Source organism: Bombus vosnesenskii, unplaced genomic scaffold (assembly GCF_011952255.1).
Source record: "Bombus vosnesenskii isolate JDL3184/JDL3185 unplaced genomic scaffold, Bvos_JDL3184-5_v1.1 scf7180000014105, whole genome shotgun sequence".
NCBI classification, from domain to species: Eukaryota; Metazoa; Arthropoda; class Insecta; order Hymenoptera; family Apidae; genus Bombus; species Bombus vosnesenskii.
In genome coordinates, this window is record NW_022883371.1 from 4,564,100 (window position 1) to 4,576,533 (window position 12,434).

Below are 12,434 nucleotides of genomic sequence, written 5' to 3' on the forward strand. Positions count from 1 at the left end.
TAGGAAAATATCGTTCCAATAGTGTATCGTAGAAAATATCATTGACTAAGTATAGGATAGACTTGACATTCAATGCTTTTTTGTGTTCCATGTTTTGAGTCACCTGACTCGCTTATCATTTATGTGTCACATGCGATATTATCGATATATCATGTATCCCACCACCGACGAGGTACAGAATAGATGTGACATTCAACGCTTTTTCGTGCCCCAAGTTTTGGGGGTTATAGACACCTCATACCATTTTCATATATCCTGCAACGTTATCGGTTCAGCATAGTAGAGGTTTGAATTGAAACTAAATTTTTCTATGAAATTACAAATAATGTATAGAATAAGATATTTTGGAGACTTGAAGACTTGAAGACTTGAAATTGGGAAGTGAAATAAGGAATACGAAATGACAATGAAACTTGACGCGATAAATGTCTGTTTCTCTTTATTAACAAGCTGAGTTAGCATACCTTGTGAAAGTTTGACACTTCGATAAGACATTCGATTGTTTTATTCTTTTTTTTTTATGTTCTTTATTTTATTTTCGCGTTAACCATAACGGACGACGATTAATTTTATCGAACTCGTCCACGGATAGTTATACGAGGATATGATACATAAGTTCTAAGGTTCACAGATCTCATGTATTATACAAATAATTCGCTGGTTCGCAGTAGCTGCGACGAGTTTCTATATCACACGCATCTCACCTATGCACGCGTTCATCGGACGCACACTCGGAAAACCAATTGCGCTATTTTGTGTTTTCGCCCAAATTTTCTTCTAACTATGATCACGCATTTTTTTTGACTTTGAAAAAAATTTACTAGAAACCATACGGTCGCTGCTATCGTACGTTTTGCGCACGATTTAATCTTCATACAATTCGCCATGTCCGTTACGTTTGTACAGACGAAATATATATTTATGCACGTATAATAAATTACGTCGTTATCTCGTAAGAGGGCATACTCTGCATATTTGATGTCTAAATTATGAATTTTTTTCTAGGGGTTTTATAATTTAATTAGTTAAGCATATGTTGCACATCAATAGTAAGGCGCGTCATTAAAAAATGTAAAAAATTTAGAAAACATTGGGATAGCCCTTAATAAATACACACAGTAACTCACAAAAGTATTTGAACACTTATCATAGAAAACTTTTATAATATATACTGTATATTTTATTTATCTCAAATTTTACTAATATAATCATGATAGTCGAGTCTCATTAGAGATGCTAATGAAATTTCAAAATGTTTCGTAGAACACAAAAGTTTATAAAAGATTTCTACAAATGTTCGAATTGTTATTCACTTCTCTGAGCTACTGTACATGATAAATATGTGACATATTATTGAGTGTGACGTTAGCGAAAGAGGAACTTCGGAAGTTGAAGCTGTAATCTAGTAAATTCCTGTAAAAAATTTGAAATGGGAAATTGTTACATTTAAAAGTTGATATGGCAGTTTATTGATTAATTTTCAACTAAATTATCGATATAAATATATTAGTACCATCGAATTCGATAGTTTCAATAGTACTTTTATACTGTTACTTATTAAAAACGTTTGTGTATTAACATTATTACGAACAACCTAGTCTGTTAAAAGTTTTCGTAGAAATATATTATTCATATAGAAAATGAACTTCTTTCCCTCTCTTTCCTTTTGGATAAAATGCACGGAGTATGCCCTCGTTTGTGAAAATTCTGAAATTATGAGCAGTCGAAAAACGTACGGTCTTAGACGCCATGATAACGATATCTCGTTTAATTATTACAATTAAGGCAATAGCCTTATAAATTAATAGTCTTTGGGAACCGTAAACTCTGTTTGGCAGAAATCAACTTAAGCGTAGTTAATTAGCCTCAGTCGCATCATTTTGAGAATACGATGCATGAGACTTTAATTGCTTATCGACATTTGAAAATGCCTTATCAGTCCGCGTAATGGGTAACTTATCGATCATCGTGAAAGTCGTCTGATTCGATAAGTTTTGCTTCGAACAAAATGTTTCACCTTTTGTTTCACTATGCATTTCAAGAACAAGCAATTTATAATTTTTTACTCGCGCTTTAATAAAATTCGTATTAGCTTTCATGGAAGCTAACCTTTATTCTCAGAAACCGACTATCGATAAAAAAATTTCCTGTTTGTTGCTCTTCCTTCGTTTCTTTTCCCTCGTTTCGAAACGCATGATCACGAAAGGTTAAACATTAAAATATCTATATAGAATATTTCGCGAATGAAAACAACGTAATACTTAAAGCTATCTTTTGTCGTTAATTAATAATCGAGCTCATTGTATGTCGATAAATTGTTCACCCTCTAAATATGATGCATACATGTATGTACATTTTTAAAACATACCGTTAAATACTCTTTCTCACTCACACTTCTCGATCTTTGATCGAAAATGCGCGTTTTGACGCAAATATAATCCTCGAATTATTTTATCAACATAATTAATCAAAACGAAATGTTGAAACGCACAGTCGTGCTTTCTTAATGCCGATATTTAGGAATGTTGTTGCAATTAGCACTCTGCGTAAAGCGGAAGTTGCCATGATGTATTTGGAGATTCGTTTCTTTCTTGAAACATCGTTATATTATACTTTCTTATTCTTATTAATTTATGTAGCGGTAATTTTACAAATGATATTTGTATGAAAAGAAGGGAATATATAGATTTTTTATGCTAAAATGTAAACAGAGTCGATTTAGTATAGTTGCCCTGGATACACTGAAATAAAGTTGCATTCATTCTTCTTAATTCTTTGTCAGTATAATAGAATTACAATTGTACTTAGTTATCATATCATTAGATTTTCAATGAACGCTTTATGTCAGCTTTTTTGTTTTATGATATAAAGCGAAGACCACAGGTAAAAGACACGATAAGCAATTTTAAAATTCAATAATCAATTCCATGTTACTAAAACTATTCTTTTAAGTAATTGTGGAATCACATATTTCTTGCACTCTACTGGACATTCCAAAAATAATTCATCAGTTGCTTCTTTATATAATTTTAAAGATATATTGCCTGTTTTTTTTGAGACATACCTGTGCACCTAACAAGTTGTTTAAAATCAAGAAATTAACAAAGATGGACTTGTCACGTTCTTTTCGTGTGCTATTCAAGAATAATAGAAGCGATTATACAATAGATATTTAAACGATGTTTCTCGAGGATAGCAGCAAACGATTCTCAATACCTCACTCTCATCATGCCTCTTCAACTATACAATCCATGGTAACAGTGTGACTAATGATACGTACAATCTATACTATACAGTAAGACGATTATACACGTGTGTAATCCATCATTCCATCTTTAAATTGACTCGTAACGCTCTGTTGATGTTCTTGTTTCTTCTTGTTAATCGCTGTTGCAGAATCTTTCCAGGAATGATTGCGTTTGTTGCTCTCACGTAATGTATGTGGTTGGGTTTTAAAAGATGAAATTCTTATATAGGGCTAAGGACTTTTGTCGATACTTTCACATGTAACTGGTTCCTGTCGTTTCGCGATTGGTCGATCGGAAAGAGCTGCGAATAACGCAACGGCAGTATTCGATGCAACGATGAAGCGATCGTTCAGACGATTTGTCGATAACTTTTAACAGGAGAATGCACTGAGAAAAATGTTTAAATATAGAGAAACTATCGTTTTAACCTATAGGAACATTTTGTATATATACATATACAATATTGTGCGTATATATACAAAATGTTGTATATGTATTGTATATATGCATTGTATATGTCTATATACATATACATATTATATTAGATGTTATGCTAACATTAATTTCTCTTAAGTACAATGGACATTATCTTCGAAATGTTAAACGCTCTTCTCAGTGTTCCAACGTGAGCAAAGATTTTTACTTTTACGACGAAAATCCCTAGTTAATTCCGATTTTGACAAGAGTTATAACCAGACTCTGTCAGTTGTCGAAAATTGCAATTTTTCACTGTACGTTGACGTTTCTGTAAGACCCTTAGATAGTCAGAGGATTCTTTAAACCTCTATTTATACCTTTTCATGAAGAGTTCCGCTAGAATTGCTAAATCTTGATCATACATGTATAGTGAATTCTTGCCTTTCTTGTTCCTTTCTTTGTTGGTACCTGAAACGAAATTGTATAGTAATGTTTTTAGTCATACTTCAAATTGCAGGAGGTATGCTATTTTTCTTTAAATACTAATCTATCTTTTAACGCTAAACAAGCTTTGTGTCATTGAAGCTTTTGCTAGATTAATATGTGGCGTGAATTTTTATTTGAGTTCGACTGATGATGCATTTCGGTGTAGCTTCTTTAATCCTTAGAAGACATCTGTTCGATTGGAATCTTTAGATATAGTTTGAGAGTCGTGGAATAAAATAAAATTGATAGGAATCCCGTTTATTTATAACTCAATAAAATTTTACTACATTTATTCTGAGAATTTAATGAAATGGTAATTTCTGAATATCATGATTCGATCGTTACTTGCAGAGGGTTCGATTAGGATTCTTATAAAATACATTGAATTAACTATGACATCTATTGACCATAATAAGCAGTATTCGAAGTCCTTGAAGCAAACCTTCGATATTAAATTTTGTTTGCATTCGTAAGTACATATTGAACTTAATCTCATCATTAATAAATATAGTGGTATGTAAATACTTTTGGTAACTATCGTGTATCTCCTGACGAAACTCATTGGACAGGATATAGTCAACCAAAATTTCAGAGGCCTTCCTAGGATTAACATGAGTAGAGAAGGGAATCTCAACGTGTCAGCTTACTACGGTCTACGGAGGTTCGTGTCGATACCTAGCGAGCATAGATTCGACGGCCTCGATCGGCAGTCTACCCAAACTGCCGCCGTGGCGGGTCCCGGTCGACAGATCTTGCCAGTCCCGTTCACGATCACGATCACGATCACGGTCGCACTCTACGTCGCTCAATTCGCGGCTGTCGCTAAACCCGCTTGGCGGCAATAACGTCATGTCCTCCACCGAACTGCACAATGGATCAGAAACACAACATTTAGAAAAATAAGAAATTATACATAATATTATATTGGAAAATATTCTTATCGCCATTCATTAAGAAATTGATCTTTGATTTTCGAGTTTGATTAATTATTCTGGATCTGGTATTTAATGGTTAAATAAGGTTTAAATTAGATATTTGTATAATCTCAGTAGATCCAGATTAATTTAGAGAAGTTTGAAAGAATATTGTTATTAAATATTTTATATGGATATAATTACTTCATGATGATGAGAGATTATGATGGTATATATGAATTTAATCGTCAAGGAATTTGATGAAATTTATGAAGATATACGATACGATATCTTCAAGTAATAGAAAAATGTAATCAGTGTAGTAGTAAGAATGAATTTTTATGAAATGTATTGCATATGAAAGATTTTAATTCTTTTATTATCGTCGTGATTGTTCTTACAGACTTTACATTTTTCTATTATTTATCAGAAATGAGATTGATAAAATCGTGATACGAATATTGAACATAATCAGGACTGAGTGCTATGTGGAAACAAACAAACCTTGGCTACCTGCGAGTAGACCGGCTCGGCTGTCGGCTTCGTCGTCTCGCAAGTGAAGGTGAGCCTTCGTTGTTGGATTCTGTACTCGATTCCACCCCTCGTGAAAATACATCTACAGAATGATTTTATGCAATTAAGTATGTAATTGTAAATTTATCGATCTATAGACTTATTTTATAAAAAAGCAATAAATTAAATCAAAAACTGTTTTTACAAAATTACTACTTTAATTGCGAATCTTTCTAAAACTTTAGAAAATAACAAAATTTGGCAGAAAATCTGCGTCATCCAGGGGGCAAAGTAGAAAAATAAAAATTTGAACGAAACAGCAGGGTTATGTATTAATAAATCAAAGAAAAGCAGTGAATTTCCAACAGGAACTAGAAACAATATTACAAAATTTACCTCTGCAAGGCTTCACTGGTACCCTGTAACTAGGTCCAGCGCACTCTCCGCAAGGGCTTCCGGACGTGTCGCTTCCGGAACCCTGACGACTCGAGCGTAGCTTGCTCTCCGCTTCTGCGATGCTTGGGAAGTATCGTTGCTTGTGCCACCTTGGAGTTTTAGACCTGAACGTGAAAGAACACCAGAAAGAGGAAGAGAAAAGGGTTTGGGAGCAGGATATCAAGCTTTCTTTAGCAAGGAAGTCGAGCAAGGAACGTTTACTCTGTCTAGCATGCGCTTTAAATAATAGAAAAGGGTTGAAAGAAAACAGTTACCTCTCGAAGTCCACGCTGGACCTCTCGTAATCGATCGTGTTGATGTCTTCGTTCTCCAAATGTCCAAACGTTTTAAATTGCATCGTATAATCGAGCGTGGCTGTTGTTACTGAACGATTCTCTCTTCCTGGTACGCTGAACGTGGCGTACGGACTTATTTCGTACATCTCTACAAGAGAGAAAATGATTGTTAGTTAATATGTGTAAGAAGAATACAAGAATATTATCTAAAGATCCCTTTAGAAAATTATATTTTTAATATAAGTCTCTAACTTCTTTCTATTGAATCTAATTCTTCAATTTGACAAGTGATAAAAACAAACCTGATCCATGGTCGTTAGACTTATGATTCTCTTGCTTCACTGGCGAACTGGTATAAACCTGATGATTCCTTCTATTATCACGTTCAGCAGTGGACTTCAATTGCATGGTCGACATACAACTTGAAAGGTGATGATGTTGCTGATGCTGCTGCTGTTGCTGAACCAAACCCAATCCTGACTGTTGATTCTGTTGTTGTCCAGGAAGAATTTCTCCTAAGTAATTAGCTCTAAAAAGCACAAATAATATCATCCTTAATCATAAAAATATTTATTAAATAAATGACAATTTTTAAAATTTATACATATTAATGATAATGTACATAAACGGTAGTTTTTGGAACTTATATAATTCAAATTTTATATATAACTAAAATTATAATTTTGAAAATAATATACCTTCCACTGCGTTTCAGCATTACGTATCCCAGAATGGCGGCGGAAATAACTAACACGATTGCACAGACGATAGGTACAACCACGTAAAGTACTTTATGATTAGGTATAGCTTTTTTAACATCGTTTTCCATAATCAGGTCATTCGGAGGACCAATACTAACGCCACTGAGAGTGGTGGTCGCGAATTCCATTTGCGTTTGCGTGGATCCAGCGTCGTTATGAGCTGTCAGACGTAAACTATACCACGAGGCAGTCTTTAACTCTCTTATGACTAGATCTTCTGTAGCACGACTTGCCACTAAATTCCATGGTTCAGTGCTGACACGTCTACGGTACTCTACGGTGTAATATTGAATCGGACAACCACCATTTGGCCAAGATATAAGATTTAATTTGACAGAGGTGCCATTGGCAGAGATGATGTCTCGTTCTTTTGGTAATAAAGGAGCTATGAGAAAAATTTGGGAAAGTTATATCGTATTTTAATAGGAGATTATATAAGAAGTTAAATCTGTGTTAAAATTTACCAGTTCCTTTGGTCGTGGCACTAATTAAAGGACTTGGATCTCCAGTGCCCACACGATTATGAGCTGTTAAATGTGCCAAGTAGGAAGAACCGCATTTTAAACCTGATAAAATGAACTCAGTTTGTTCGGGTGATAATGCGATTTCTTCCCAGCCACCCTGGTCCCTTTTGTAACTTAACACGTAGCCTGATAAAAGTAATATTTTTATATCAGTTTTATTAATTATCATTAATATTAGAAATAATATCATTCTATCGTTTGATTATTCTATTACGATTTCTGATATTCTATATTTCTAATATACCTTGAATAGTCGCACCACCATTATTAGGATGATTCCACCTAAGTCTTATGCTATTCGTTGTTGTATACTGTAGTTCTAACATTGGTGCTCTGGGAGGCATCACCACGACCAATGTGTAAGTGATGGAATCGTCACCGAATAAGTTGCTAGCTGAACACGTGTAATTCCCAGCGACTGATTGTTCTAATCCTAAAATTTTTACTTTCTTTAATTTCTTCGTTTATATATTTTTTAACTCATTCAAAGTTGTCTGAATCTTACATAACATTTTAATGTTGCAACGATTCTTTAAGATTATTGATTGAATGAGTTAAAGTACATATAAGTATATTAATTGAGGAACTTCCTGAGAGGGCTTGTAGGTTTATATACATTGTATATTATATATAATTAAAATTATAATTTTGAAAATAATATATCGTATAAATAATATACGACTAAATACATATATAATTAATCATTTTACCTTATCGATCTCTTTACCAGAGATCTTTTCAACTATTTTTAAACCGATATTGTTAAACTAACCACGAATATTGAGATGACCATCAGCAGTTAATTCGTAATGTCTTCCAGTAGAAACTTGACTATTTCGATATGTCCATATTGGACGAGGCGTAGGATTACCCACGACCAAACAAGACAAGGTAATTGATGATTTAATCGCTCTTCTTAATAATTGTGAAAAAGACGCCACTCTAGCTGGAGCTGTAGAAACAATTTTATTAAACCCTATTATGTATATCTAAAATTATTTATAAATTAAACAATTTACAAAGAATATTCTATAAATAATCAAACCTCTAGTATTTGTAGTTTGAGTTACTATGGTGGTCGGTTCTCCTTCACCCAGCCCTGTCGTTGCTGACACCCAGAACTCGTACAATTTACTGATACGTGATTTTATTTTACATTATTATTTGCATTAAAATTTCATTACAATAATTTTATAAAATGGCTATTACCTTTCAACCAAACCTCTTAGTTCCATAGTAAGAGTGTCAGTCGGTGACGACGGTGGTTCGTGCATGGTGTGCGTGTTATGGTTACTGGAACCTGCCTCCCTGCTGTAAACCGTGTACTTGGAAACGTTCCCATTTGGTTGTAGGGGTGGTAACCACGAAACTAATATACTCTCCGCGGTTAGCGCTAAAGCTTTGATACCAGCTGGAGGACCTGGTACTAAAATGAATGATAAACAAGTTACAATAAATAGTAAAAATATTTATATTAGGCGAATCAAAAAATAATAAAAATATGATTCTTACCATCCTCCTCCGTTGTACAAAAAATCGGCGGACTTAGAACTCCATCACCAGCACCAGTATAAGCCAATACTCGAATAGAGTAATTCGTATACTTGTACAAAGTGTGTAGATAAGTTTCTACGCTGGATGTCTTCTTTACTTCACCCACTGTCGATATGTCCACTAAAACAAATTTTAATGCAAACAAGCCTTTAATGGAGGAAGAGAATCAGATATCTGTAATATAAAATGCTTAACTTGATATAAATGCTATCATAGATCTGTCATAGATACATCTGAGAAGTACTATAACTTTAATCCGTGTTACAGTGCCAATTTTTGGATAAAAACTATACAAACACATGAAAAATGTTTGTTTTTATTAAAATAGATATAATTTATAAAATGGATCACTATTAAACAAAATATAAATATTTCCTTGTGACAGACTGAGATATCCGTTTGTTATAGAAGAAAAGTAGAAAAATATACAATTAAATACACTGATAAAAATCAGAAAAGAAGAAACAGCTTTATGATGTGCTTGAAAATACTTATAGAATATAATAAATGTTGTGTTTAAAAATGTTCATAAGATACAATACACATTATTTTACTTACTGTTGTCAGTGGGTACTGGTCTATAATATACTTTATAACCCTGAATGATTCCTCCATGTTGATGGGGTGGAGGTGCGCTCCATGAAACTTTTACACTTTGGGAAGACAGAGGAATACATGATACTTGCGTTGGCGGAGTCTCGGGTACTAAAACAATTGCAAGATAATACAATAAATTAGTAAGAGATCACCATCGGTCCATTAAACGGTAAAACAATAATATTCATAAAAAGGAAATGTTCTTATGGAAAGTTTATGTATATCTCACCTCCTTCTTGAGTTGTTCCAACAATGGGAATGCTGGCTGGGCCGCTGGCTATACTATTGAAAGCTCTGATCGATATATCGTACTTGGTGAACTTTCTCAAGCCTGTAAGCTGCACCTTTGTAGTCGCCCATCCGTTCACGGTTAAACTTTTGCTTTGGTTCACACCTGATGTCGAAGATGAATGCTCCGACCATGTCACTATGTAGCCCAATAGATCTCCGTTACAGGATTCCTTTGGGGGCGGCTGCAAACGCAATAAACCTTTCAGCGTTTCATTAAAATTACTTTGAATTAACATCTTCCTCCAAAATCAATCAGATTTATCTAACATATATAATTAATATATTAGGTTGCGTAATAGTATGTATTGAGTAATAGTTGAGTATTTGTATATTTTATAAACTATATTTACCTGCCAGCTAACCATGAGTTCTCCAGGACCTGCTGATTGCACTTTGATATTTTGTGGCGGTTCAGTAGGTGCTGTTAAAAATAAAAAATATGGAAGCTATGAAATAACAGTGAATAAAATATTTATATATTTATTAAAATTATATTAGCCAGGGGTATATTTCTGTACCTTCTTCTTGAGTTTTGGCGACCACGGGATCAGTAGGCACACTCACATCTATTGAATTTATGGCAAATATACGAAACGTGTAAGTCACTGCTGGATGAAGTCCTCCTACCAAAGCTACTTCCTGATCGTCGCTAGTAGTCTCGAAAGGAGATAAACCTAAAAAAAAATGAAACTGTAATTATTATATTGAATTATATTGAATCTAATTATTATACTACGTTCTATTGAAATTATTATATTAAATTACAATGAATACTACATAAAAGCAAAGACGTTACATTATCTAAAGTCAAAGAGATTAGTTAAAAATTTTACTTTATGTGAATGTGAAGGATATCGATACTGTAAAAAGAAATCAAACTAAACAAAAATTTGGTGCTTTCGTAAATTGCATTTTTTTGTAAACGATATACTCTATACATATAGGTCGTCCATTAAATATCATAAAATTAAGCTCGAAAATCGCTTATAAAGATTATCGCTTATAAAGATTAAAAAGTAGTAAAATAGAGATAAAAACGAAGACATTTTCAAAAAATAACAACAGCTATAGCTTTACATGATTTAAAATGAAATTACCATTTTGTGTTGGATGTATGTTATTTCCGTTATTGGAACTTCCAGGGGTGTAAGTTACGTTGTGCGTTTTTGCGGGATTCCAATCGTCAGCTAAACCGTGATTCAGAGATCGATACTGAATAACGTAATTTCGTATCGGGCTGTTCCCATCGAAAGCTCTCTTCCACAATAATCGTATCGATCGCGAGCCGATTTCTATGACTTCTAGCGAGGCTGGTGGATCTGGTCTCTCTGTACAAGCGATAGAATTAGCATAATTAAATTATCATTCGTGATCACAGAATAAATTAATTCGTTTGAGCAGAGAAAATAGAACAATAAATTTATTCATGATGATAATATGTTTTAGGAGCGTGAAGAGATATACTATAGAGATTAATTAAATATTTTTTAATTAATATAATGAGTCAATAGCAATTGTATTATCAATTATTGAACATACACATATGTTATTCGTATTAACAAATATCATCGTTATTAATTATTTGGAATTTAAAACCTTTCCACGTAGAGAGTCTTTTAACTTGAAGAATCTTTTATTCTGAGTACTATGAAACATTTCGAGATTTTAAGAATTTCGTACTGGAAGTATTATCAAGGATTTTAATATTCCAAAAGCTATGATTAATACCAATACTCAGAGTTATTATAGTATTGTATTAAAAGTATTCTCTCCATTTTTAAATATTTTTTGTTACACTTCTTCTAGTTGAATATTACATTTTAAATATCAATATTTATATTTATATTTAATATTTCATATGAAATACAAAATTAAAAAAGAAATTACCTAATTAATAATATCAAAAAATTGAAATATGATCCTAAAAACAACAATGACAAATCAAAGGGAGATAAATCTTATTAAAATACTACCTTGAACAGCAAGATAAATCAGATGTTCGCTTCTCCCATAGGCATTGTCCGCTGTGCACCTGTAAACTCCAGAATCTTGACGATCACTGCTTGCTATAGATAATTGTGATTTGAGGCCGTTGTCTGTTTTTATTTGACTGATGCTTAGCCGGTGACTGTTAGTATCTAAACGATCACTATTGTGCATCCATTGCACTTCTATGGGATTATCCCCGATGACAGTACAATCAAGCGTCACGGATTCGCCACGACGGATCGTCACGTTCTTACTCTGGAACTCGAACCTTGCTGGTTCTATAAAAAAAAAAAAAAAAACGATAAAATATTCTCGTTTGACAAAACTTACTTTATAAGATTACTCCAACGAAATTCTAATAAATTTGGTAATATTTTACAAGTATTTTCACCTTTGTATATTCTTAAAA

The 12,434-nt window shown here is 33.2% G+C and overlaps 1 protein-coding gene across 5 annotated transcripts in view; it reads right to left on the reverse strand.

The window, feature by feature from the left end:
• Positions 1-3,750: 3,750 nt before the first annotated feature.
• LOC117239588 (Down syndrome cell adhesion molecule-like protein Dscam2) overlaps positions 3,751-12,434 on the reverse strand; it is a 159,509-nt gene continuing 150,825 nt past the window's right edge. The window contains exons 15-33 of one of the 5 annotated variants that reach the window (XM_033505297.1): positions 12,010-12,303; positions 11,134-11,364; positions 10,555-10,710; positions 10,387-10,457; positions 9,975-10,218; positions 9,707-9,853; positions 9,107-9,268; positions 8,804-9,020; positions 8,640-8,728; positions 8,367-8,570; positions 7,839-8,027; positions 7,535-7,720; positions 7,008-7,455; positions 6,612-6,838; positions 6,289-6,457; positions 5,975-6,138; positions 5,579-5,681; positions 4,799-5,015; positions 3,751-4,133 (exon numbers count right to left, since the gene is read on the reverse strand). In XM_033505297.1, coding sequence (XP_033361188.1) covers positions 4,805-5,015; positions 5,579-5,681; positions 5,975-6,138; positions 6,289-6,457; positions 6,612-6,838; positions 7,008-7,455; positions 7,535-7,720; positions 7,839-8,027; positions 8,367-8,570; positions 8,640-8,728; positions 8,804-9,020; positions 9,107-9,268; positions 9,707-9,853; positions 9,975-10,218; positions 10,387-10,457; positions 10,555-10,710; positions 11,134-11,364; positions 12,010-12,303 — 3,512 coding nt within the window. In that variant the 3' untranslated portion in view covers positions 3,751-4,133; positions 4,799-4,804. Of the gene's footprint in view, positions 4,134-4,798; positions 5,016-5,569; positions 5,682-5,974; positions 6,139-6,288; positions 6,458-6,611; positions 6,839-7,007; positions 7,456-7,534; positions 7,721-7,838; positions 8,028-8,366; positions 8,571-8,639; positions 8,729-8,803; positions 9,021-9,106; positions 9,269-9,706; positions 9,854-9,974; positions 10,219-10,386; positions 10,458-10,554; positions 10,711-11,133; positions 11,365-12,009; positions 12,304-12,434 lie in introns of those variants that run through there. The other 4 variants (XM_033505295.1, XM_033505294.1, XM_033505296.1 and 1 more) reach the window with 4 other exon arrangements.